Below are 27,349 nucleotides of genomic sequence, written 5' to 3'. Positions count from 1 at the left end.
AAATATTAAATAGCTGCTCATTCAGTGGGCACCATTTTACTTGGATTAAGACATTTTTCAAGTGGAAAAAATTGCATGTAATCACATAACTAGAAACTAGTCTGGTACATATGCATGAGGGAGACAAGTTAAGGTTGCCTGGTTGTGTCATTCTTTTTTTCCCCTCTTTTTGTATCAGCCTTTAATGTTACTTTAACATACTGCACGAAGGAAATAAAATAAATAGTTTTTTCCCTTTCTGAATTTGTTGCTGAACTTTGCATCTGAGCTCCCACATAGGTAGTGGAGATCAGAATCCTGCTTCCCTGAAGCAAGTAGCTATATAGTTTTTCCAGTTTTGAAAGCACTCTTCATACTTTTATAGTCCAGAAAGGTCCTTTTTTATATGGAATACCTACCAGTTGAGCCACAGCATCTTCTGGTATTACTGTTTCTGTCTAACAGCTTCTAAAGAACAAATATGCTAGTTGTCCCTTGGACAGGAGAGGTGAATTATATCAATGTTTCCTCTTTCTGCTGACCTACAATTTGAGCATTATATTTCACTCATTCCTAAGCCTGGATGGTGTTTACTTTGACAGCTGTCTTGCTGAGCATTGCCCTTGAGGTGTCATTGTTTTAATAGAAGGAGGTTTTTCACTGTGTATTTTACATGACTAGGGTATAATCTCTTCAGAAATGCTGTAAAATACTGCAACTGGGTTCTTTTTGGCGTATTTTTGCATAGGCAATTCAAACATTGGTGTAGGAAAAGAATATTCTAAATGATTCTTCATATTTACTGTTGTGTTTTTAATTGCAGACCTGTGAGTGCTAAAATAAAACCTTTAGGATCCCGAGATATCCTGCCAAATAATCGACAGCTCTATGAGATGATTTTGACATACAGCTTTCATCAAGTAAGTTTTAATTGACCGATATCAATTACTGTTTCATACTGTCTTTAAAATTGTTTAACAACACAATGTCTTTAACTAGTTCCTTAGCAAAAACAAGCAGCACGCTAAGATGTACTGGATCACAAAATTTAGTGATTGTCAGGATTTTCAGTTGACCCTTATTGCAAATTTTCAATATTTGGGGGGTTTTGTGCAATATCATATATTGATGGCTTCATGAGCCATGTCTGCTAATACAGTATAGTCTTTGTTATGACTAGACGTTGCTGTCTGTTTGTAGCTAATGGTAAATTATGTTTAGTCCTATCATTTTTTGTCTGTGTGGTTTACAGTATTTCATATGAATTCATTTGTGTTTTATAATACAGCTGGGATGGAGCTATATGGTAGTAAATGAGTTTCCATATACAGAGATCAAAGACAAAAAGAGCACTAAGAAATGTTAAGAATTTGCCCTTACCATGACTGCATATTGGATATGGACATGTGGATGAGACTGGGCAGACGGGCTGAAGCCTGAGTCAAACCATTACATTTCAGAGGGAAGAGGTATTAGAAGAAATTTAGTTTTCTGTCCAGATAGTCTTTGATAAGAAATGAGAGGCTGTGCCCATAGAACAGGGGTGTCGAAGTATGGCCTGTTGGCCAGGTCCAGCCCATGTAGCCTTATCATCGCTGTAAGCGCTAGATAAGATGTGCGCGCAGGGCTTAGCACCCACAGCATACATAGTGCCTCCTTCAGGACCTGCACTGCATGCGGCAACCACACGGAGCCAGACTGGGACTGTCCCAACCCTGCCTGCCAGATCTAGTGGCTACTTTGGGTGGTTCAAGATGCATGCTGCATGTGGCACCTGTTCTGGACAATCTGCAGCAGACACTGCATGCAGTGCAGGTACTGGATGTGGCACATGTCTTGGCATTAACACTGTTACTGGCATTGCAATGGAATGAGGTGTGATGGTCTGTGGGTCTGATCTAAATTGTGGGGGCAAATCAGTTTGACACCCCTGCTCTAAGTTATTGAATTGGTAATCAGTGTCTGAAAGGATGTAAATATTCCCCTAAATATAATGGGATCAGGAAAGATACCTCACCTGATAAACAGATGCACATATGGGGGCAGGAAGTTACATGCATAGCATATGCTTCCCAAGAATTAAATGGAAGAAGTATACAAATAACCAGATTTGTATTGAGAGGCAAATCATGTCTAAAGATTTGCAGGGCTTTGGGATGATGCCAGTCCCCCAGCTGGTTTGGCTGGGGAGTGCAAATTGACAGTCTATCAGGGACTTCAGCTTGGTCAGAAGTAGAAGCAGCATTTTTAGGGTAAGATTCAGGGGTAAGATCAAATATTCTAATAGGTTTTTCATATATTTCTATTCCTATCTCAGCTTAAGGTTACTGATTCTTACGATTTCTCTTGTTTTTATAACAACTCATTTTGTTACTTATTTCAACTTACTGTCAGAGGTAATTGTGATACCAGAACATTTGGCAATACAGGTGGGCTTTTTCTGCAAAGAAAGAAATCAGCAACTTCTAGCACAAAAGGGTATGATTCTTTAAGATGGCAAGATCTCCTCTGTTAAGAGCTGTCAAGGCCCATGTGAGCCAGGAAGTTGAGGCATCCTATGCTAAGGACTTGGCCCCTAGCACATCTAAACTTGTTCTTAGTGGTCAAGCAGAAAACTGCAGGAAAGGAGTTTTGGACTCAAAGGGCACCCTTGAAGGTGTAAGTGCACCCCGGAGTGTCACAACCATAATTTTGAACTTTTTGCATTTACTGTGTTTAGTCATGAATTCAGAATTGGTTAGTCAATACTTAATGCTTTTACTTCTTTATAGCCGAAGAGTGGAGAAGTGACTCCAAGCTGTCCATTGCTTTGTGAATTGCTATATGAATCTGAATTTGACAGTCAACTGTGGATTATATTTGACCAGAACAAGAGGCAGATGGGCTCAGGTGATGCCTATCCACATCAGGTATAGATAGAATGATGTAGTTACCATGATTATGCATATATTCTGTATAATGTAAAAATAGTTCTTTTTGGGTCTTCTCAACCTTCCTCTAGTTCACGGTTTGAATCTGGTTCACAGGGCTTTTTTATCTGGCCTGGGAGCCAGGAGGTTTTTGGTGACGGTTAGCCAGGCAGCTACAGAGGCAGTGGGACTACCTGGAGTTACGGGGGGAGGGGAGAGAGGAGATGCCCTTGGCAGAAGGAATCACCTCAGCCCCTAAGCATTCTAGGGAATATTAGAGAAGATGTTTATAGACCGACTAAAGTTAATACAAACTGAGACAGTTAATCTTTAGCATCTTGCTTATGTTTCTATAGCCACTGAGGTGGCAGTGCTACTGAAGGCAAGAGAATGGCCATTAATCTATATTACTATAAATGTAGGTGAATAAGATTTTCTAAGCAGTCAGAACTTTATATTCTTGGGAACATGAGATTCAAAATTTGTGCATGTTTTGCAAAACCTTTTAATCGTTGGCTTTCATTGAACCTCTTTCTTTCAGTATTCGGTGAAACTGGAGAAAGGAGATTACACTATTCGGTTACAAGTCCGTCATGAGCAGAACAATGAACTGGATCGTATCAAAGACCTTCCATTTATTGTTTCTCACAGGCTATCTAATACCTTAAGCTTAGACATTTATGAAAACCATAACCACGCTCTCTTAGGAAAGAAGAAATCAAACAGTTTAACATTACCACCAAAACATAATCAGCCCTTCTTTGTTGCATCTCTCCCTGATGACAAGTAAGTTACTGACAGCTTATTTTTCTCATCTAGTTTTAATTACTTGTCTCTACATCAAATTGGATGATGTATATCAAGACTACATACCTTTCAAGAATCTGTAATTCCAAATTGTGGCTTACATATTGCCATTTTTTTCTTCTAGTCTGCATTTAATTATCATTCTTTTATATTTTGACTTAATTCAAGTTTTCTTTTCTTTCTTCTAATAGAATACCTAAAGGAGCAGGACCTGGATGTTACCTGGCAGGAGCTTTGACATTGTCTAAAACAGACCTTGGAAAGAAAGCTGTGAGTACTTAAAATGAGTGAGGACCTAATTTATATAAAAATGGAAAATTCTGTTTTACTACTAATCATTGTGCTTTTAAAGTGTCTTAATTTTCTTATTATTTATTGTAGTAACCAGAATACATTTTTAAAAGCAGCTGATCTAATGTTGCCTTTAAAGTATTTTTTTTTTAAATATTCAGCTCTTTATTTGGGAATTTAGTTTGAAATTGAAGCATGTCAATCGTGAATCTCCCAAAAATTATCTTCAGTGAAAAATTTTTGGATGTTTGGAGAAGCAGTTTCTTTTTCACTATTATTACAAACTTGTAATAGGGTTTACACCTTAATAAATGCACAGTATTTAATGCACTTTTTTGCATGTGGCTTCCCTGGTAATGTGGTACCATTCCTTACTTGAATGCATGCATGCTGCTTTCAGCAAAAACACAAGATAAATATGTTCTTCAATATCTATATCACATTTACTTTTAAAACCTAGACGGCCTCTATTTTTTTTTTTTTTTTATTGTAAAACTGGGGCAGGCTTTCTTACCTGATGCCACCTTATGTTGTCAACCACGAATACAACTGTCTGCAGCAATATAATGGTGTCATATCTTTTTGTCATAGTGGGGAAGAAGCTGTACCTCACTGTTCAGTGTAGTGCGACCTAGCTCCTGATTTTTCTGACTTGAATGAATTTTTAGTAAGTGTATCTGTAATAGTCAAATCAGTCTTCCTGTCTTTTTAAAAAAAAAACAATTCAGTGCTAAGTAGCGATTCTCTTAGCTCCTGTAATATTTTAATTGATTCAGGTTGGGTGTGAATCAGCATTGGTAAATACTGACATTTGTCAGTATTAACAGAATTAGATTCCATATAAATTAATCTAAATCCCTAAAAACAACTGAATTCCTTGTCACCACCAGAAAACTTTATTCCCACAGCAATTTTTGTTGTACAGTGATAAGCATACATTAGTGCAGTACATAAGATCTTATTGAACAGACCACAGAATGAGTTCAGGAAAATTAGATTAAATGTATTTGGTTGTGTAGTTAGGAAAAGCAAAATGATGCAAGTGTAGCTGGATGTGATACTGCACTAAATAAGAAAATTAAATGTATACAGTTGGACTTAGTAAGTCAGAGTTGTAATGAGATAAACTATAGAGATTGGAGCTCAGTACAGACAGTCAAAATGCCTGCGGCTGAATCAGTTCAAAATAGGCAGCTTCCTCTAAGCTGTGTAGGTTGAACTGATAACCACCCGAACTGACATTCAGTTTTTAATTGGGAAAGGCAGCGGGGAGGTCTGCATTGACCTGGGCCAGTAGGCAGGAAGGGGAGCACTAGAACATATCTCCCAGCCTGCTGGCCATTACCAGCCCAGCCAAGTGTCCCCCAAATCTCTGCTGTCCCCTCCATTGGATTCAGGAGCCCCCTGTCTGGGTGCCTGCCAACCTCGGGGGCACCTCCCCTCAGGAGGTTTTCCCCAGCACGGGCCCTCCACCTTCCCAACTGCTGATTGCTTCAGCTGCTGCGACGGGAGTGAGGGAGAAGGAGTCCTCCTGGCCAGGTGCCTGCCCATGCAGCCCAGCATGGGGGCACTGGGGAACCCCAACTTTGCAGAGTCCCCCAGCCCTGGGCAGCCTCAGGGAGCTGAGGTGACTTCTTCTCGACCCCACCCCCTTGCCTCAGCTGTTGGAGTCTCAGGGATCGCCTGAGGAGCAGAGGGAAAGTCCTTTGCTCTCTTGCATTAGTTTTGCCTCGGATGCAAAGCAACTAAGGCAAAAAAAAACAGCTGCAAAGGAGCAGGAGAATTTCCCTCTACTCCCTAATGCTGCCTGAGACTCCTAGGGGCTGAGGCAAGGCTCTACGGAAAGTTGGGGGAGGGGAAGAATCCCCTCAACAGCCTGGGGCTTCCCTGGGCTGGGGTGAAGGGAAGCTCCCCAAAGCAGGGGCTCCCTGGTGCCCCCCATGCTGGCCTGCAGGGGCAGGCACCCAGCTGAGAGGACTCCTTCTCCCTCCCTTCTGTGGCAGCTACTGAAACAATCAGCAACTGGGGAGAGCATGGCCAGGGTCTGAAAAGCTCACAGCACAAGGGCTTTCTCTCCCCTGCATGTGCTGTGTTAGACCCTGGCTAGGGGAGCTGCGGGTCTTCTCCCTTGCCCTCCCCATCCCGGTGGGCTGACGCGCAGGCAGGAAGCAGGCTAAGGAGCAGAGGGGCAAGGCAGTTCTTGCTTTACTGGAGCAGGCAGCATAGCCCAGGGCTGTAAAGCATCCTGGGAGACTGAGTTAAGGTGAACCAGGAAGAGATCTGGGACAGAAGTTCTATAAATCTGTTTGACCTGAATCGGTTAAGTCTGATATTACTTCCAATCAGGTTGATCTTAAACCGATTTTGGTCATTTTGAAAGCAGTTTATTTGTACTGAACTTCTGTTCTGTTACAGGCTTAAACCAGTTTTTGATCACTTAAATCAGTTTGTGTAACTTCTGTCCCTAGCCTGGGAGTTTTATATTTCTTACATTGGCTTATAACTTTTATATACTTATGTGTACAGTAAGGTTAAAAAATACCTCTATGAAAACTAGTGTTAAAACCATTATAGTAGTGTCAGCTAGGTTTACTTAACTCAAATTCATCAGTTGATTGAACAAGTTTTTTTATCAGATTAGTAATAATTATGTATAATTATTTCTGAAACTGGAAGCACTTAATGTAGTAGCTATTATTTATGAAGTTGGTTTTCTTGTTAGCGATTGGAGAGAACTGCAGTATTGATCTTTTCACTTCACATTTGTGTCTCAATCATATTCTAGTTTATCATGTTATATAGGTATGCTTTGTTGGGAGGCTGCCATCAACAAAAAGTACTATGAACTAGGAGACAGAAGGGGGTAGGCATTAGTGTTTGTTTCTAGCCCACTAAGTAAAGTGCAAGTTAACAAGACAGATGAGAAAAAAAGGTTAATTCTCCCACATACAGTGGAACAAAATGACTAAATTTATGTTTTTAACATGAAGTATAACTGTGTTTGTATTCCATAGTTCAGTTTGCTATTTCATTGAGTGGTTAACAACACTTGCTTGTATTAATAGGAACAATAAACTGTCTACACCAAAATGCATTGTGTTTTTAATTTAAAAGAAATTTAAAATATCGTTATGCTTTAAGAGCATGTTTTGATCATATACTTGGCACTTCAACTATTTGAACTTTGTAGGTTAAAAATATAATCATAGTAATAGTTCAGAGAAGGTGTCTCCGTCCTGTGTAGTGTCTGCATGTTTTCTTACGGTATGTTGTTCTAACTCCCAGGGGCAGTCTGCAGCAAAACGACAAGGAAAATTTAAAAAGGTACTGAATGTCAGTTTTTGAAAAAGATATACTTAAGTCTTTGTATTCTTAAACTCTTAAAGATTTTTTTTCAGTATTATACTTTTCATTTTCTCTCTCAGCTGCCTCCTTAGTCCTGAGTTACCTTCAAGTGCCTTTAGCAATGCCTACTTATAGAACAAAACATTATGGTAATGCTAGACTCATTTAGTGGCATGTGAAAACATACAAAGATACTTCTGAGAGGTGCGTGCAACTGCAAATTGCTGTGTGGCTCCCTTTTTTGCCTTATATTAATACCTCCTTTTCCTTTTATTAACCCCCCCCCCCCCCCCAGTAATTCTTTCAAGTGCTTGTGTAGTAAGGATTTTCCATCACAAATGCATCATCTATTCCATCTTGTCAGCTAATGAATCCATTGAAGATTGAACTTCAATGCTTGATATAGAGGTATTCGATTTCCTCCTCACCACCACCTGAACATATTTCTTCTAGACTCAGATGTACTGAAACCTAGACTAGAGAGAGCTCTATAAATTCTTCTTCAGCAGTCAGTATTATTTTTATAGGAGGAGAGAACTAAATGACCTACTAAGCTTTTTCCATTCTGGCTTCTTGGATGTAATGGAAAATCATGGCCCTTGCTCAGTGCAGATTTAAATGAATTTTTAGGGCGAATGCAGCCTGCTCGTGAATGTATAGCTATGTTCATCAAATAACCATTTTAATCTTCCCTTCATTAAGCATTAAATATTCTTCCAGCAGATAGAATCCAGTGTCACTTGCTAGGAGTGTAGTAAAACACTGGAACAGGTTACCCAGAGAGGTGATGGAAGCTCCATTCTTAGAGGTTTTCAAAACCTAGCTAAACAAAGCTTTGGCTGGTATGACCTAATTGGGGATGGTCCTTCTTTGAGCAAAGGGTTGAACTAGATGACTTCCTGAGGTCCCTTCCAACCCTAACTTTCTGTGGTTGTATTCAGTTTTTTTTAGGGGGGAGAGGGGTTGGGTTTTTTGGGGGGTGGGAGGAGGGAAGGACTGGGTTGTGTAATCACTCCGGTTCTTTCCTTTTCGCAGCAACTGTAGGTTGTCTGTCTGATTGACTTTAGTATGTCACCCTTTCTCCTGCCTTTTTCTAATGTTTCATGCATATTTAACTTCTAATTTGCTCTTGGAAGAGTCTGCCTCAGGTCTTGGAAGAAGATCCTGCCCTTTTTCATTAACTTGATGAGTGGAGTTTTCCTTAGGATGGAGGAGGGAGCTGTGGAGCCATGAAATCATCAGCCTCTTGCAACCAATTCTGCCATTGCTCTTGATTAAAGACATATTTGCTTTCTATCTGTGAAAGATGGAAAGCAGGGTATACTTTCACCTTTTAGACTAAATAAAGCAGACGTATGACAAACTCTTGTGAGCCCACGCTCACTTTCAGATCGTTATGGAAAAAGATGACTTACTATGATAAAACTTCCATGTTGCTATTTTTTCTTTTTTCACACTTATGCTATTTCTGGAAATAATGATAGCTCATTCTAGAAAGAATATTAACAATTTCCATAAAAAATGGTATCTCTTGCCTGATGATGTTGTAGTCCGCTAATTGTTAATCTACAATAAGGGAATTGATATAGTCCTTATTCACATTCCTTGAATGAATTTATTGGCCCTTCATTAATTCTTTTGACCCAAATATCATTCTGTAGCTGTTGGCCTGGTCCAGAGACTGCTTGCCTCCAATACTGCATTGATTATCCTTAATGCGTCTTCTTTAATGGTAGTCTTAAGTGAGATCATAAAAACTATTCCCAACTTCTTAGAGGATTCCCATTTTTAAGCTATTGTGTGATGTCTTTTCTGGCTGCTTCAGCACATAAAAGTTGTATCAATCTACTGGCAGCTTTTGAATAAACTTGCTGTGCTTCAGAAACATCTTTGAAATATTGGTGATCCATAACTACTCCATCAGTGAAGTGCCTCTGGGCTCCACATATACTTAAATCTCCAGTGTTTCTAGAAGGTAGATCGTAAACTTTCTTTTTAGGGTATTTCATTATGTTTTTACTGAGGCATTGTAAAATTCTTTCTTCAACTTCGGAAGCTATTTAAATAAGCCATTTTGGGTCATTCAGCAATTTTCCTTGAAAGAGTACATTCTGAAGAAATCTGCTTCCCTCCAATAGTTTTGCCTCCTGCCTTAGGACCAGATAATTCTTCCTTTGTCTCATCCATATTTATGGGTAGACCCTTTGCTCTGTGATCAGTGGCGAGTCTGTGGGAATCCCCATTCCTTGAATCTGTAAAACTGCTTCCTGCATCTTATTTTTATTTGTCTGACTTGCTGGAAGTCCCTTGGGTTGTTTGATCCTGATCACTTACTGCCAGTTTAAAATACTTTTATTTTGCCTTGCAGTAACCTAGGATTTAAGCCAAAATTATGGTGGCTGGAGCAGCCAACCTTTGTAGAATTGATTGTTTATTCATGTATATCTAGAGAACAGAAATTGGCAAGAGATGACCTCTTCTATGTAAAAGCAGAGGTTTGTCCCTTAGAAGAGATATAAAGGGTGATAAACTTAGTACAGCAACTCCTTCCTCAAAAGCTAGTTTGAGAGATGATATTCATCCCTAAACACAAAATACCATATTCTGTCCTGAGCATGGGCATTCTAACTGTAGGTAGCTTCTCAACAAATGGATTCCCATTCAGAGTTTTCATGTCTTTCTTATCACTGTATCTGGACTGAAAGTTTTTTTTCTCTTTGGTGGCTCCAAGACTTGATTCAACAGGGCCTCTTCCTTGGAGGAGACTCGAACTTGAGCAGAGATCAACAATTACAGCATGCCTTGATTGTAAAGTTATACTTTCACCTACAGACCCTGGCAGACCCTATGCTAAACAATTGAGGAACAAACTCATTTCCATGTAATCTTTTTTTTTTTGTCATAACCTGAACAGCAGAAAATATTCAATATCCTATAGCATGGGTGGCTAACCTGTGGCATGGCAAATCTGCATAGAGCAGATCATGGAGGGGGCAGGCAGGTAGATAGGGCATGGAGGAGAAAACAGCAACAGATCAGCAACTGAAAAGGATTGGAATGATCCTCAGGGTCAGTGCAGAGTTATTTTGTGGAACCCCTGCCAAAAAGGTTGGCCCCCCATTGTCCTATAGGATCTAGTAGCAGTAGTCTACAGTAGCAGTAGTCTGCATGCACTCTTTCAAGGAATTGGAATGAAAATGAAAGCTCACTGACTCATCCTGTGGATTCTGAGAAATATGTTTTGGTTTTGTTTTAAACAGTTTGTTGTAGGGCTTCTGAGCAGCAGTGCTTAGTGACTGAACATTACCTACACTGTCTAGGCCAGGAAGTGAAAGCTGCTTAGTAGTCCAGAGGGAGCCAAACTGTGCCTTTTGAATCGCATATGGCTCCTAAGCAACTTTTAAAAAAGACTCTGGAGGAAAAAGGAGTAGTTAAATTACTTATTAGGAAAATAACAACTGAAGAAAATAAAAAATAGTGAGTAGTACTGTAGAGTGAAAAGTGTTTTAATACCAAATCGCTCTCTCAGCTAAGGGTGCTGTGCACAGATCATTGACTGTGGGGCATATGCATTTCAAAAGTTTTGTCCTATGACTTGGCATTGTCAAGATTTTGGTTTACAGCTGGAAGGGCTAGGTAGTTTGATCACCCCCTCTATTAGTCTGTGTTATCTGAAATTAAGGGGGACAGTAGTAGACATCTGAGTAAACTGAGATCCCTAGGAAAATATATATGTAGAGACCTTCATCTGTTGGAGGTTTGACCTAGCTTGAGTGTGCTCCACCTTTCATTTGTAAAGTATTTAAAAAAATAGGGAAGATTGTTAGTTTATATATCACTTGTATTTTTCTTTTGCTGAGCCACTTTCATTTTGTGCTAATTTAGGTAGTGTCTTTAAGAAACTGTATAAATTCAGTTGACCTAATGGTCCTGTACCTTAGAGAGATGCAATGTTAAATAAGTTGCTTTAAATATTTAAAGTAGGTAGGAGCTGCCTTAAGGAACATTCAGCTGTATATGTGTTTGAGTGTCTATTGTATTTCATATGAAAATTGAGATGCATGAAATGATGGAAAACGTTCAGCAAATATTTCATAATTTAAATCTCTCTCACTGTGGGAGTGAACAAGTACTCTGCTATGAAGAGTGTAGTTCAGGGGTAAGCAATTATTTGGACCCAAGGGCCACATAGGGAGTTTTGACAAGCTGTCACAGGCCAGGGCACCATGTCCCCCTGCCCCAACAACTTGCCAAAACTCCCTATGTCGCTTTGTGCAGGTGCAAAGCAGTGTTCGGGAGCAGGACGGGCATAATCTGTTCCCTGCATGTCCTGGGGGCATGGGGAGGAGGAACTGCAGCTGGAAGAAAGGGAAGCAGAACAGCCCCACTGGCATGGGCCCCCAGCTAGCATTTGCAGCTTCTAGCAGGGCTGTTCCTAGTGCAGCTGCAGCCAGCCAGGTGCTGCTCTGCTCTCTTCACATCCAGCAGTGGCACCTCCTCCCACTCCTGCTGTGCCATGTTGGCCGAGCAAGTGGGAAGCTTCAGCCAGGCAGCTCCCACTGGAGGCAAGGGAAGCAGAGAGGCAGGACCGGGGAAGAGGGGCAGCGTGGGGTGGGGCGGGAGCCACATTGGAGACGGTGCCCCCCAGAAACTGTGTGTTGGCTGGCCTGGGCTGGCACTGGTGAGAGCGTGGTGTGGGCTGTGTCACTGGGAGCAGGTAGGGCTTGGCCCCATGCAGTGCTCCCTGGGGGCAACTGCAAGCTGGATTCAGTCAATTGGTGGGCCAGATTTGGCCTTCACGCTGTATTTTGTCCACCCTTGGTGTAGTCTAACTAGATGAAATGAAGAGATGAACTGCGAACATCACTCATAAAAATAAGCTTCACTTTTTGAGTATGTATGGATGGTATCTCTTGTCTGATGATGTTGCTTTTTATACACTCTCCCTCCCCCTCAATCCTTGTTTAAAGATGTTACAGATCTGTATCCTGAGGCTAATATCAGATCAGGAGTATGCTTCTACTTTAGCAGGGTTATCAAACTAATTTGGCACTGTGAGCCAGGTGAGTGTTGTGCAACAGGTCCAAGGGCTAGTTTAAGCCCCCAGGCACCTCTTTTGCCTGCATCCCACACCCTGTCCTCCCCACTATATAGGATCCAGTGTATGCAGCGTTCAGTCTTGGACATGCTCACATACTCTCCCAGGATGGTTCTAGAAGCAGGGCACCTGCTTCAGCCAGTCTGGAACCCATGGCATCTGGACCAACTGGAGGGGCACTCTGTCGGTCCACTCTTAAGACCCAGAGGCCAGATGATGGGACTCCATGGGCCTGATCCAGCCTGCGGGTTGCATCTCTGATACCCCTGCGCTATACTATAACTATAGAAAAACACGTTAACATTTTATTTCTCTGACTCTTAAAAATAAAATGCCCTGAACTTTACTAAATACACTTCAAATACAAAAAGTGGAATTACAAATGGAAATAAGTAATTAATGGTTAAATTCCCAAAACTGGTTTAATTTTTGTGGCAAATTAAGTGATCTTCCACAAATATAGTTAGAGGTTCTATAAAAATAGGATGTTTTGTGAAACATAAATCATTTCATCTATTGTATTAGAGCTTAGTTTGTTAAAAAATAAATAGAGGGTAGCTGTAATGTTGAGGTCTGAGAGCAGGTACTACAGAAGCTGAGATTGTCTGTAGTCATTTTTTTTCTGTGGAAAGCAGCGTATTAATTTCTAAATTCAATTGTATTCAGTTCAGTTGCTGTGATGTAAACAAATCCAAAGAAAATTGGTGGAAACTATGAATGAAAGCAGTTTCCATGAACCTCATGAAAATGGCGATCCCCCACAATTTTGGCAATGGAATCGCTGGGTAGGGCGGGAACTTACTGAAAATAAAATGTTGGCCCCCACTAAAAGCCAGTGGCCCTCAGGACTACTGTGGCCCAGCCTTGCAGCCTGCTGGGGGCAGAGGGAGCTGCCAACATAAAAGGGAGCTGAAAGGTAGTGCCCTCCCACTTCCCTGCCCCTCAATGTTGTTCGGCTGCGAGGGCTGCCCATTGTGTGGCCTCTCTCCTCTCTGCCAGTCGGCATGGGGCAGGGCTGCTCATTGGCAGACCACTTGGGCAGGCTGCCATGAAAAGACTGCAAAAATGGCACCACATGCTGCAAGCAGCCCATGATTTTTTTTTCCACCCCCCCTCGCCTCAGCAGGAATTAAGTAGATCCCTACTTATGATATTCATATTGATACACCCTTCTGGTGTAGACAAGGCTTGAGCCATAGACATGCCATTCAGACTTCTTAAACCCTAAACATAGGGTGTCGCATGGACATTACCAAGCAAGACCTGAGAGGACTTTGAACAAAACTGTCCTGAAATATGAATAAAACTGTATAGAAAAAAGGATAGTTTTATTTTTTTCAGGAAGACATAAAAATCTGTTTGTTTGTTTTTATTAGACTCATTTAAGGTGGTTTCATACTCTCTTTTTTCAGACTTTTTTCTAAATTGGTTGTTTTGTTTCCTTTTTCTGTGGTCATTTGACTCGAATTACCATATTTACCTTGAATACAAGATGAGGTTCCTCCCCACTCCCCCCCAATCAGCATGGTGGGGGCCCCTTGCCTTACACTTGTGTACAAGGAGTCCTCATTAAATACATTGTCTATCATTAAACTGCTGGCAAAAGCAGCAAGTGCTCAGTAATGGAAGCCAACTGTGAAGTTGATTAATTGCAGCCAACACTGACCGTGACCATAAAACACGTGGCCCATATTGGGCAAACATATTCATGGGAACCTGCCACAAAGATAGATTTGTGTAGCCCATCTCAATATGATGTATAGTAGTGCTCATTGCACACAGTTCCCCTCAGCCCCGACTCGGCTCATGAAGAGGCACTATACTGAGTACATTTTAACTTCCTCTTTACTCTCACAGCTGAGCTGTGCCTTTCTTTCCAATCTCCAGTGAGTCCTGTTTCTTCACTGGCCTTAAAAACATCACCAAACAGGTCCCCAAACAGTTCACCCAGAATCTCCGTTGCCCCCTCTCTCATCTTGTTGCATATGATTAATGTGGCCCCAACCTCTGTGAGGTGGTGCCAGACCAGGTTGTCCTGCACTTCATCTGCATATACATTTTTGGAACATCCCAGGACTCTTGACAAATGTATGGTTCCAGCCATGAGTGGGGGGCCTGATTAGCACTTAGATCCTTGGTGCGGGGACAGGTAGATGGTATCTGGAGTAAATGCACATACTGAGTAGGGCTGAGCTGTGGGGTCATCGTGGCTTAAAACATTGTTGGCTTTGCTGGGCCCAGCCCAGTAAACTATATAGTAAATAATGAGCCTTATGACTTTGGACTAATATCATGCATACTTTGTACCCTGTGTAAGATGCTACAAAAGTACTGCTTAAAAGTGTGTTTATGGAGTACCTGTGCTAAAACTTGGTGCTAAAACTTGCAGCAGTTTCAAAACAGGTAAAATATTTAATTCTGGATGAACTAAGGGTCCTAAGGAGCGGGGAAGGGGCTGCAGGGGGAAGAAGCTGGAGGGGAAGGTGGGGGAGCAAAGGGAAGAGGGCTTTCTAACCTCCTGCCCCCCTGATTTATTTTTCCTACTATACCAGTAGGAGGGGGACAAAGTTGAGTTAAACCTCCAACAATTACATTGTATACCTGGAAAATTTATAACTCATTTATAAATTTTCTGCATATAGAGTCTAATTGTACTTAGGGTAGTCTTATATTTGAATAAATATGGCATCTTGCTAAACCTTGTATCAATGTCCCAGTTCCTGTATCAGTTCTTCCATGGGCTTGTGCCTGTGGTTCATTCATCACACTCTGGCTAGGTGTTGCAAAAGGTTCATCCTATATTTATATTCCTAAATGAATTTTAGTTTTATAGTCACTAGTAATAAGTATCATTCTTTGGTATTACATGTCTCCATAGCTCAATGTTGTAGTTCAGTACTGTTTCATATCAGTACTGAACTACAAGGGACTCTGAGTAGAAACAGATGTTGCCTTCATGCTGCCGTAAAATTTTTCATGGTGTAAACAGCAGATAGGCATCCATAACTTTTGTTGTGTCACAAAATAGACATAACAGCACAATTAATATATTTTGTCTTATTGTGGCAGATGTCTATTTATGTTATAGCAGAAGAACACAGGTAACTGGAACAGCCTATGCTCTCCTACCAGGCAGGGACTCCCTGGGCTCGAGGGGCCCAATCCTGTTTGCCCCAGGATATCCTGTTCAGGATTGGGCCCCTCACACCTGTCCAGCTTTCCCTGCTTCCAGAGGCACACCCTCCGCGATCTCCTTGGTGTGTCTGTGTAAGCAGGGGACACATCACCCATTGATCTTGCCGGACAAGAGGTCAATATTTTGCCCAGTGAAGTTAATCAGCTGTGTTGGTACGTATCCCAGGACAGCTGATCCACTTCACTGGGTGATGTCTTGTTATACCGATCTAGCAATCTTTGTTGAAAGTCCAGTGTTGAGCTGCTATCTCATTGATACTTAAGGACTTTAAGCAAGTGATCCATTTGAATTGGTATAAAAGACCTGTAGCATAATGTTTAGCAGTTTCCAGTAGTTATCTTTTTACTCGCAAGGTGTGAAGTTTGCCCCTGTTTTGCGGGCTTAATGTTTTCTGGCTTCGATCACAAAACTGTTCTTCCCATGGTCCTGCAACACGTGGTTGTGTGATTAGAGAATTTACTTCTGTGAAAATATTCTTACATATACTTTATTTCTATTTATGTAAACATTTAGTTTTCAAAACTAAAAATAAATGGACAACATAGTTCACAGAATAGCATAAATAAACTCTGAGGTGAAAGCTTCTGTACTCCAAGTTATCTTTACTACACAACCTTTACATAGTGAAATGTATTTGGGCTGTACACTCAGATTTGTTCCGTTTTGCAGCCTCGTTGAAATGAATAACAGCAACATTGTTAAAGGGGAAAAATTAGAATGGTACTAAAAATTATTAGGCATGGTTTGGAAGCTGCTTTACTGTTTTTATTAGCAGAGCTAACTTTTAAATTATATAAAAATGTGTTTTAAGGAACAATTGCTTCTTGAACAGTTTAGATTATTTTCATCCTTTGACTACATAAACTAGTTTGGATATGGGACTTTTGATGCAGGCCTATGAAACCACATTAGTTTAGTTATCTAAATTTCAAAAATTCTCTTGAAGGATTTACTGCTGTTCAGGTTGTAGTATCTGAATGTAAATGCAATATAAGCAGTGCTGAAAATCTTGGTAGCAGCAGCTTAAAAGATAGCTAGTTCATCCAAGGTTAACCAATCATGTGCTTGATAATTACTGCAAAGGCCCTGGAGGGGAACACTTTTTGTATATTATGGATTTATTGATGTTTTATTTTTAATTTATTTTCTTAACATATGTGAGTAATATTTCTTTCATTCTTGCGTGTTATTCCTATATTTTAGAAGATGGGATCTCCACCTTTATTTTCCTAATTTATCTGCTTTCTTGAGCCATATCTATAACTTCACCTTTTGTGACTAAAATACAAATTTTAGTCACCTCTAAAGAAACCTACAAAGCACATATGCCAATTTTAATGTTTAGATTTGTAATCTAAACACCCTACAGATCCTAATCTGTAGATTTTGAGAGAAACTAGTAAAAACATACACATTTTAATATGTATTTTGAAGAAAATTAAGTTTCTGAGTTCTTAACATTAATGCTTTGCTCTCAGGAACTGTTTTCATCAAAAGCATATTTTAGCTCAGTGTAGCTATTCACTTTCATTTAGTTCTTTGTAAGTTAGATCACTAGAGATGTGCTTTTTTTCCACTAAAAAAAAGAGGGTTGTTATTGTTTTCCCCACTCCTAGGACATACTGACTGTTCATTATCATCTGATACCATCACCAGCAAAAACTAAGAATGGCAACAAGGAGAAAGAAAGGGAACCAGAAAAAGATGTAAAGGAAGAATTTGCTGAAGCTTTAAGAGACTTGAAGATACAATGGATGACTAAGTATGTCCTTGTTCATATCGCCGTTTAAATTTTATATTGTTAACCACAAATTTTATAGAACAAATGAAAATGTAATGCTGGGTTATAATTGCATTTGTGACATTGAAGAAGCAGTGTCTAATCACTGCTAATACTGCCTCTTGACTAGAAAATGCAGACATATCATTTTCATTTCCTCTCTTTTTTTTTTTTTTTGCTAGGCTGGATACCCCTGATGTGTACAATGAACTGAAAGAAGCCTTCCCTAACCATCTTCCATTGTATGTTGCAAGACTTCATCAGCTGGATTCTGAAAAGGTGAGTTCTATGGTATTTATCTGAATACAAGAAGACTTTAATTTTAAGACAGCCTTCCAGTAATAGATTCTATAAAATGACATACTTATAACTTTTTATGTTTAGAATCTAAGTATTGGAGGGGCATCTTAATTTAGTCCCCTGCACTGCTGCAGCAGGGAAAGCAGTGGTGGGGGGAGGCAAGGGGAAGAGTGAAGGGGGGGCGGTAGGGAGGGGCAGGCAGCCTGACCCAAACACCTCAGCCACTTGCCCTCCCCACTGTCCCTCCTTGCAGCCCTCCCCCCTGGCCTTCCACCCCACCACCTTCCCCTTTTCTCCTGCACACTGCCTTCTTACCCTCTGTAGGGGCTTGGCCTCAGGCACCAGACCTGGCCTGCCTGATCCTCAACCTGCAGTACTGCCTCATCTCCAACCTGTGCCGCTGGCCACAGACTCAGACATGCTGCAGCTGACTCCAGGAGGTAGCAGCAGCTCCTACCCTGGCGTGGTGCAGGTCGCAGCTCCAGCCCTGGACCTGATTTGGGGCCAGGGCTGGAACCAGTGCCATACCAACTGTCTACTCTAAGCCAAGACTTGTATCCAAGACAGACAAAGACTCTGTCTCCCCCCACCCCCATGTTGAAGGTGTGGGTGTGGTACTGGATTCAAGTAAATATGGTTTGGTTTATTTTTTTTTTAATTTTAAGGTTTTTAACTCTACCTAGTTGGCATTATGGACCAAATCTGGAGGTTCCTCCTTCACAGTTCTTCACAGATGCTTTATCTTTAAATGGCTGCTCTGCCTGCAGTGAACTGTGTAGGCTTGAGATTTAATAAAGTTTACACTATTGTACAGATACACGTTTCTGCACCAGTTTTTCTAAATGAGTATACTTACCAGACTAGTTATTTTTCTTTTCTTGGGGGTAGCAAGGGTTGTTCCTAGCTCAGAAGAGAAACGGCTTGATTGCTTATCATTGGTTGCTTTTTAGTATTTGTAAAAAAATATTACTGAGAGAAGAGTGTTTTGCATCCAGTATGACAGGCTTACGAAATCCGGGACTGTCCCAGCCAAACTGGGACATATGGTCACACTACTGTTGCACCAACTCCTTTCTAATCTGTTATCTTAACTAAGGTATGTGTGGTGCTAACATTCCATCCCTATGCCTTGCCAGGCTGTTGTTTTCTTATTTTTTTTTCAGATTGCACAGATTTTTAATGCATGATTTAAGGCTCATATTTGGGCTGCCCATCTTTTTCTTGTAGATCGCTTCTCTAAACATGATCTGTGAATTTATAACAAGATCTGGCTCATCTTAAATCATGACTGTCATGTATTGTCAGTATCCCCCACTTTCATATTTGGCTTCTGGTTAGGATACTATTTGGGGTATGTTGGACTGGCCCCCAGACTGTATGACCTTTTGAGACTCTTTGCATGTAAAATGAGAATTGATACATGCATTAATTGTCCTGTCCACTTAAATTGAAGGTCTCATGAAGTAGCATCTTCATCTTGGCATGTATGAACCATGTTAGCTTAATAGGGCCTTTATTATTTGTTTATTGAAATGTTAACAAAAATAACCAGTTCAATAAACTAATGATAATGTTGCAGTCTCCTTGTTACCGCATTCATGTTAATAAAGTCCTGTATTAAGTAGAGTCACTTTGTTTTACTAAACTATATTTATTTATTTATTTTTTATAATTATTATCTAGGAGCGAATGAAAAGACTTGATGAAATTGTTGAAGCTGCAAATACTGTTATCTCTCACATTGATCAAACAGCCTTGGCAGTGTATTTTGCCATGAAGACTGATCCCAGACCTGATGCAACTACTATAAAAAAGTACCTACCCAGTAAATATTTTTTTTTTCTTGCATCCATCCTATTTCTGTAGTCTGTAGACATAGTTGCCTACTCTGCATATGTGTATTCTAATTGTAATGAGGTTTTTTTAAACATGTAATGTTTTGAAACTTGGAATCAGAATTGCTTATAGGTAGAAATGGGCTTTGGGATTTGTACAGTTAGGGTTCCATATACTTTTCTAGAATACAGAAAAATTCTGAAACTTAGAATTATTTCTGCTCAGAAGAAAAGTTTGATTAAGAATGGCTTTTTGGTCAAAATTCAGGTACATGAGCAAATCTATAAAGGAAAGCTTGTGTTTGTTCACAAATTTGAGTTTAAGACATCTGTCACAGGCCAGCTGGGCACTGTGAGTGTATCAATTTTATCACAGGCCAACTGGGCTGTTTGATTCAGTTTCGGAACAAGCAGGCAAAGTTGGGAGTGAATTAAAGGCAAATTTATTATAGCCCGCGCGCGCGCGTGCGCGCGCACGCACACACACGCACGCACGCACACACACACACACACACACACACACACACACACACCAGTTAACAGAAAGATAAATGCGATAAGCAGATAATGCAGTATAAAAGAGCTAATAGTAAATAATAACAACAGATAGATAGATCAATCTGTTGCAGGCCAGCTGGGCACTGCAAGGGTATTAGCCACACTAGGCTGTTCAAAACAACAAATAGACAGACATGGGTTGGCAACTTATCGATAGTCCCTCAATGCCAGGTGCGCGCCAAGTGATTCCAGCAAGGTCAGGTGTCCCCGTTCGACGCTGTCAGAGGGATTACTGGGAAAGATCCCTTGATCAGGATCCGATCCTCACTCACACCGGGGTCCAGGCGTTTAACAGAAATGACCGTTCTGTTCCCTCCTTCCTGCTGGTTACCTGATGCACACGCTTTTTATATCTAGTCTTATGTTAATCTGTTGGCCTCAGGGCCACTCGTAACGTTGCCCTGTAGCTGTTACCCTATGGGATTGAAAAGTGTTAAAATTATCATAAAAGGTTACTACCCGGACTCGGGTTAATCCAATAAGCAAATTATGATACAACACCTTTAGGTTTGAAATTGGCATTGCTTCACCTAAATCCCAACCCCTTTTAGGCTTCATTTGAATATGCTTTCTTGGAATGTGTTGCGTGTGCCAAGCAGTTAGATCCAGTTTTTATTGCTAAGGCTGAATCCTGAGCAAAAAACCATTAGGCCAGCTAATCTCACAGCTACAGCTTTGCCTATAGGGGCCCAGTCAGTTCCATGAACAGTTAATTTATCATTCTGGTTAAATTTATGACAGACAAGTTACATTTGCAGTTTACAAACTTACAAGCTTATATTAACTAATATTACCTGTTTAGACAAAATACCCAATGCCTCCAAGAAGCACATATTATTGCTTATTAATCCCTCTGGTTCTGGCTGTTACAGGCGTCATAATCACCGTACTACTGCTATTCGTAAAGGAAAAAGCTCCTGGGAAAAGGACTAGGGTTTTGCTTGACAGTGTGAAACATTCAGACTCAATATTAAGGTGCTTCCAAAATGGTGGTTAGTTGAAGCACGTTTGAAAAAGCCAATATGAAGTGCATATGTACATTATGTATATAAACTAAGTTGAGGAAGAAAGTGGTAGCCATATGCCAGTTCTCTTCTCAATTCTTTTCTTACCAGAAGTTTTTAGGTATTAAAATATTCAAATGCCAGTGTTTTCAGTAGAAGGACAGTACTTCTGGAAGGATAAGACTTCCTAATTTCAGAAGCTTGTTTTATTGTGCTATTCCATTCACAGATGAAAAAAAACAGATATAAAATTATGGGACCTGAAAGTGGGAAGAATATACAAGTCATTTAAGATAATTTCCCATAATGAATGCTATAATTAGGCTAATTATTTTGAAGTATTCTGTATGTTGTCCTTACATTGCTGGCTTTCCATTTTGTTATTCAATCGCGTTAGTTCTGAGCATAATTCCTCGTGGTTGAAGCTAATATTTGCAAATGAAACCAAATAAATTGTTGGTTTAAGCGAGTGCAATTCCTTTGAAGTCAGCAGAGTTGTAGCTTACTCTAGTAAAGGATTTGTCGATCTCTATTCCTGCTACCAAGAACTATTAAAATATATTGAAAGATCCTGACTTCTCCTGAAATCTTAAGTATTTGGGTTGTAGTACTGTTCAGATACCAGAAACAGTTCAGGTTTACTCACAAAGATTTGGAGCTTTTCAAGATTCCTTTGATTTATTTTATTTATAGAACCTATTCTATTTATAGAACCACAATATGTCCCTTGTATTTGTTTGTTTGTTTGTTTTTTTAATATAGTGAAATGGAAAAACAAAAATCCACCTTAGTAGATGCCCTTTGCCGAAAGGGAAGTGCACTGGCAGATCAACTCTTGCATCTACAGGCACAAGATGGGGCTGTTTCAAGTGAGACAGAAGCTAAAGATGATGAGCATGACAGCTGCTTGGATGCTCTGTCAGAGACTTTTTGGGAAACAACAAAATGGACTGATCTTTTCGACACCAAGGTAAAAGAAAAAAGCAGATTTATTTTTGCATTATTTTTTCCTCCTAGTCTCTTGATGTGCAGTTGCATATCACCTTTTGTGTCTGAACTCAACATCTCTCTTTAGTGGTCCCCTTTAGTATTGTGCCCGTCTCCCTCAACTTTTCTTGGCAAGTGAGACCATTCCAAATCTTTTAAACCCGTGGCGCACACAGTCTACGCTTGCATGCATATCAAGGATGATAAAAGTTCCAGTTCAGATTTCTATTTTAAGAATATAGGAAGTGCCATACTGACTCAGACTGGTGGTTCATCTAGCCCAGTGTCCCATCCCCAACAGTGGTGGAAGTGAATGCTTTAGAGGGAGAGTAATGAACTGGGTATATCTGGAGTGATCTACCCCCTTCCACTATCATTGGTTTTGAATGCCAAAGAAAACATCTCAAACTGTTCTGGGTTTTTTTTTTAATTGCTTGCTTTTGCATTGCTTCTTATCATTTTTTTTCAAAGGAACAGTACCATTTTGCACAGCACTATTCTAGCTTTTCACCCAGGATGTTCTGTGTCCCTTTGTTCTGATTATGGATTTACTAGGAGAAAGCCTATACTCCTTCATTGTCAGCAGTAACTGGAGTTGCAGCTAAACCTGCCCACCACGATCACATCTGTCTTGTCTGCATTGAGTTTTAGTTGTTTCACCCACATCCAGTGCCCAACTACAGATAGGCCTGGTGAAAGAACTAAGATTGCAGGCCTTGGGTCAGATGAGACAGAGGTAGAGTTGGCTGTCATAAGCATACAGCACCTTACTCCAGGTCTCCACACAATCTTACCTAGTGACCTCATGTGTGCACTGGACAAGAGAGGTGGCGAGATGAAGCCCTGGGGACCTGAAGAAATGATGAGCACTTGCCCATCACCACTCTGGGACCTCTCTGGTAGGGAAGAGTACAACCAGTTACAATTCCAAGAATACCCACCAGGTCATGTAAACCCTTTATCAACACCTCATGGTCAGCTGTATCAAAGGTTGCTAAAAGACTAGGAGGGCACAGTGTTCACTGTCAGTCTCCAGGCAAACATCATCTGTCAAGGCTCTGAACATGTTATCTGTGTTATCTAGGAGGAAAGCCAGACTGAAAAAGGTCCTGGAAACCAGTGGCATCCAGCTATGGCTAAAGCTGTTGGGTGACCACTTCTTCAATAACTTTCCCCAAAACAGGGAGACTGGAGATTAGGGCAGTAACCAGATGGAGAGTTAGCATCAAGTGATAGTTTCTTGAGTACGGGCCAGAGACTCTTAACATCTGGCACCCTGCCCTCTTGAAGACAAGCATGTGATGCCTTTGTCAACAGTAGCCCCAGTGTCCCCCAATTCCCAGTTGGCTTTATCAAGCAAGGACAGACAAGGGTTCAGTTCAACTGGTCATCCTCATCCCCCTTTCCCTCATATAAGCTTATCCTTTGCATCAGTGGATGCAGTGGGTAGTGATTTAAAACAGTCCATATAAACAGGACAAAGACTGATTCCTCAGCCCCCAACTCTGACTCTGCAGCAAAAGTAGTGAACTTGTAAGCTCTGAATACAGACTTTTTTTCTTTCCCCTTGCAAGGTAGGTGGCAAACTTGTCACAGCAGACTGAAGCCACTTAACTTTCTCCCATTTCTCTTCTTGTTTTCTCACTGGGGCAGCATCTTGATTTCTAGTGAAACAATAATGCTGTTGTATATAGTTGAGTTCCCTCTTGGTAGGTTTAGAGAAGGAAGGGCTAGGAGTAAAGGTATTCTAACAAATGCCTTCCTAGATATGTACTACTAGGCATAACATGGAGGGGGTTTTGTATGTCTGCTATCAGTACCAAATTTCACATTTGTCCAGAATTTTTTCAATACTTGGTTTCAGCTCATAGTTATATTTTTTTAAATCCTCAGTTTTGATTATCAGCATTTTATTTTTCAGTTCTGAATTGAAGTTATTGTTGGATATGTTGTTCTTAAGCCTTGTGATGGGTAGTGCTGAAGATCAGTTGGAATTTAATTACTATAGCCGTGATTTTATTTTTTTAAAAGGAAATGCATAACCATTGAGTATAAACGTATAACCAGTGATTTCATTAGTCTGTTGTCTCAGTGCCAGTATAACGGGTGTAAACTTCAAATGGCCTTTCCATGTACGTTTGCCTTTAAACCACAAGTTGTTTTGTAGTGTGAACATTTATATAAAACTTCATTGCTTGCAACTCGTTTCTAAACCAAGATGTATAGAAGGTACAAGGTGTTTCTTTTGTGTTAATTGGTTCTTAGATTTAATCTATTTTTCAAGTATTGTAGCTTTTGTATTTGAGCATAACACTGGCTGTCACGTTAAGTTATGTATCCCCTGCTATTCTCAGTAGCAATTCCTGACAAGTCTTGTAAATTAAATGATTAGGGGCCTACTTAAATCATGGTTTAGTGATTTTAATGGGAACTGGAAAAAATAGTGACTGCTGCGAAAAATGGCACTAGCCACTATTTCCTGCAAATCTACCCCTAAAAATGCTAACTGGAATACAAAGAAATTGCGGCAATTGCTGCAGCCATAGAGTACATGATTTGAGTGAGAGCTACTAAGAGGCTGAGCTAGCAACATAGATTAAGTGAAGGTGCCAGTCAGGAAAGCAAAAGTGTTTCAGCACCATCTTTTAAGAAACTAAATGCAGTGGTACAGTCTGAAGATGAGTGAAAAGAAATCCAAAAAAGCAAAATACTTTTCGGTTCAGAATTGTATAATGAAGTTCCATGTTCATATGGTGGTAAATTGTTTTGTTCACCTTGCAACATGACTCTGCACGTGTTGAGGAAAAACAGCACTGATCAGCATTTTAGTCTGAATTACATGTAAAATGAAAGGCTTCTGCAAAAGCTGAAGGTCAGAGCAAGAAACAAGTGCCAATGTCCTCACTGTTTAAAAGAACTACTGAAAGCAGTTTAACAAGAAGAAAAGCTACATTTGAGTTAGTGGAGGCATTCATGGCTGTTAGCATACCCTTGGAGAAAATTGATAACCTAAAATCAAGGGACTATTTGAAGAAGCATGTGCCAAATGCTTGCAGTTTGTCACGTGCTAACAAGCTTGCCAGGATTATCTGCCAGAGGTAATTGCTTCACATGTTCAGTCTACAAAATCTGCATTGGTGGAATGCGATTCAGTTTTGATTGTAGCAGACGAAGCAACAGATGCCCAGCATAACTTGTATTTGTACTTGAGCTGGACAGACCATGACCTACCTGTTTTTCTTACAAATGTGAGTTGAACCAGCTCTGTTTTATTTTTTTAACTGTAGCACAAACCGTAATGAGAGCTGTTGTAAACTATGGCTTAGAATTTAACATAATTTTAGCATTTCTGTCTGATAATGCAATGTACATGTGCAAAGCTTTCTTTGGTCGGAGGCTCCTAGTGGCAGCCTATAAGTATATAAGGGAGTGTACCAAAATCTGGGAGAACAGTTGTTCACCAGGGCTCCCCACGGGATAACAAGTTTTAATGACCACAGACTTCTGAAATGCTGATTTAGACTGGACATAAGGAAAAACTCCTTTATAGTCCGAGTGTCCTGGGTCTGGAACAGGCTCCCCCCAGAGGGGGTGCAAGCACCTACTCTGGACTCATTGAAAAGGCGTTTGGATGCATATCTTGCTGGGATCACTTGACCCCAGCAGACTTCCTGCCTATGGCGGGGGGGGGGGCTCGATCTTGCGAGGGCCCTTCCAGCCCCTAATGTCTGTGAAATCTATGGTGTGCTCCATGGAATGATGCCCAATGTAATTCATGCTACCTGCAATTCATAGATGCTGCCTTTAGTGAGTTACATCTGGTGCGCATGTTTTCCTGATGTGGATAGACTGATTTCCTCTCTTAAAAAAGCATTCAAACGTTGCCCAAGCCATTAGCTTTGATTTGGAGTCCATCACCAATCAAAACAGGGATCTAAATGCAACTGTCACTTCCACCAGAACCAGTGCTTACAAGGTGAAATTCTTTGTATAATATAGTTTGTTACTGTGCAAATAATGGTAAATACTTCCAAAAATTCATGCTTGATGAGCTTGAAATCACCCCAGGAACACAGTGTACACTTAAACTACACAATCTCTTAAGACAGGGTGACATTGAAGATCAAGCTAAGTTTGTGGCTGAAAATGCCCTCTGGTTCATGGAGCTTATAACATAGTTTGAAAGTCAACAGGCTTTGATTCACACAAGTTGATGGAGTTGTTAAATTGGATCAAAGACATGGCATCACAACAACTTTCAAACTGTCACTGTGAGAACCGTTCCAGACCATAGCTGTGAAGTTAAATCAGTACTACAAGTATGATTGGTCATTACCACTTTGGTTTAAACAACCAGCTGCCTCTTTTAGGGCTGTTCCCATTTTGTGACCCAAATGAGTTGTCTTTTCTGAGTATTGACCCTCAGCTACTGAAATCAACATGTGGATGGCAGAAAGAGCATGACAATGAATATGCTCCTTATGTGAACTTTGGCAAAGAGTGCCAGGTGCCTTTGTGACTTCATAGGATTCTGCCCCTGATTTGGTTTCCACATCTCTACAACTTGGCAAAATGCCAATTCAGTGGATGCAAAACATGATCTCTGTATAGGCAAGTGTTGACATCCTCTGTCTCTGCAGTGTTAGCTGCAATGCTGGTGAATGCTGCCATGGTAGCATTTAACAACTAACATGAATAGTTTCTGTCAAGGTTAGCATTATTTAGTATTTCTAATGGGATGCACCGATTAGATATTTGTTGGGCTGATACCAGTGGCCGACTTTTAAGGAGCCATATCGGCCGATAACCATCCAATTCTGATATGCAGCTGAGCAGCTTGGAGACTAGTGTCAGACTGGTAAGTCTGGTGTGGGGGGAGGGAAGAGTCATGGAGGGGGCCTGATGGAGGTCCCCACAGTGAGGGAGGGAGTGGGGCTGGGGTAGGGGTAAGCGATGCACAGCTGGGGTGGGGTGGGGTGCAGGATGGAGCTGCAAGCGGCTTGTTTGGCTGGGGAAGGAGGAAGAGGGGGGTGGTTCCTGCTTTGCATGCACCCCAGGAGGGCATGGGGGGCATGTGCCCCCAGATCTGCATGCAAGCTGGGGTGGGCTGTCGCTGCGGGCTGGAGCCAGGGGATGCACTGGGCTCTTCCTGGCGGAGGGCTGGGTCAGGCTGTGTTGGGGGTTGGCATGGCAGCAGTGGGGGAGGGGGACTACAAGGGGGGCTGCCGCCATCCCAGAATTCTCTGTGTTCCCACCCCCC

General features: G+C 40.9%; 1 protein-coding gene across 4 annotated transcripts in view; it reads left to right on the top strand.

The window, feature by feature from the left end:
• Nucleotides 1-27,349, top strand: part of TPP2 (tripeptidyl peptidase 2) — an 86,080-nt gene that overhangs the window by 46,575 nt on the left and 12,156 nt on the right. For 2 of the 4 annotated variants that reach the window (XM_025211589.1, XM_006030048.3), the window contains exons 20-28: nt 803-899; nt 2,751-2,888; nt 3,430-3,674; nt 3,887-3,965; nt 7,272-7,310; nt 17,242-17,387; nt 17,588-17,684; nt 19,389-19,519; nt 21,865-22,072. In XM_025211589.1, the coding sequence (XP_025067374.1) occupies nt 803-899; nt 2,751-2,888; nt 3,430-3,674; nt 3,887-3,965; nt 7,272-7,310; nt 17,242-17,387; nt 17,588-17,684; nt 19,389-19,519; nt 21,865-22,072 (1,180 nt within the window). Of the gene's footprint in view, nt 1-802; nt 900-2,750; nt 2,889-3,429; nt 3,675-3,886; nt 3,966-7,271; nt 7,311-17,241; nt 17,388-17,587; nt 17,685-19,388; nt 19,531-21,864; nt 22,073-27,349 lie in introns of those variants that run through there. The other 2 variants (XM_014522929.2, XM_006030049.3) reach the window with 2 other exon arrangements.

This window comes from Alligator sinensis, unplaced genomic scaffold, assembly GCF_000455745.1.
Source record: "Alligator sinensis unplaced genomic scaffold, ASM45574v1 scaffold593_1, whole genome shotgun sequence".
Classification (NCBI taxonomy): domain Eukaryota; kingdom Metazoa; phylum Chordata; order Crocodylia; family Alligatoridae; genus Alligator; species Alligator sinensis.
This window is presented reverse-complemented; position numbering and strand designations above follow the sequence as displayed.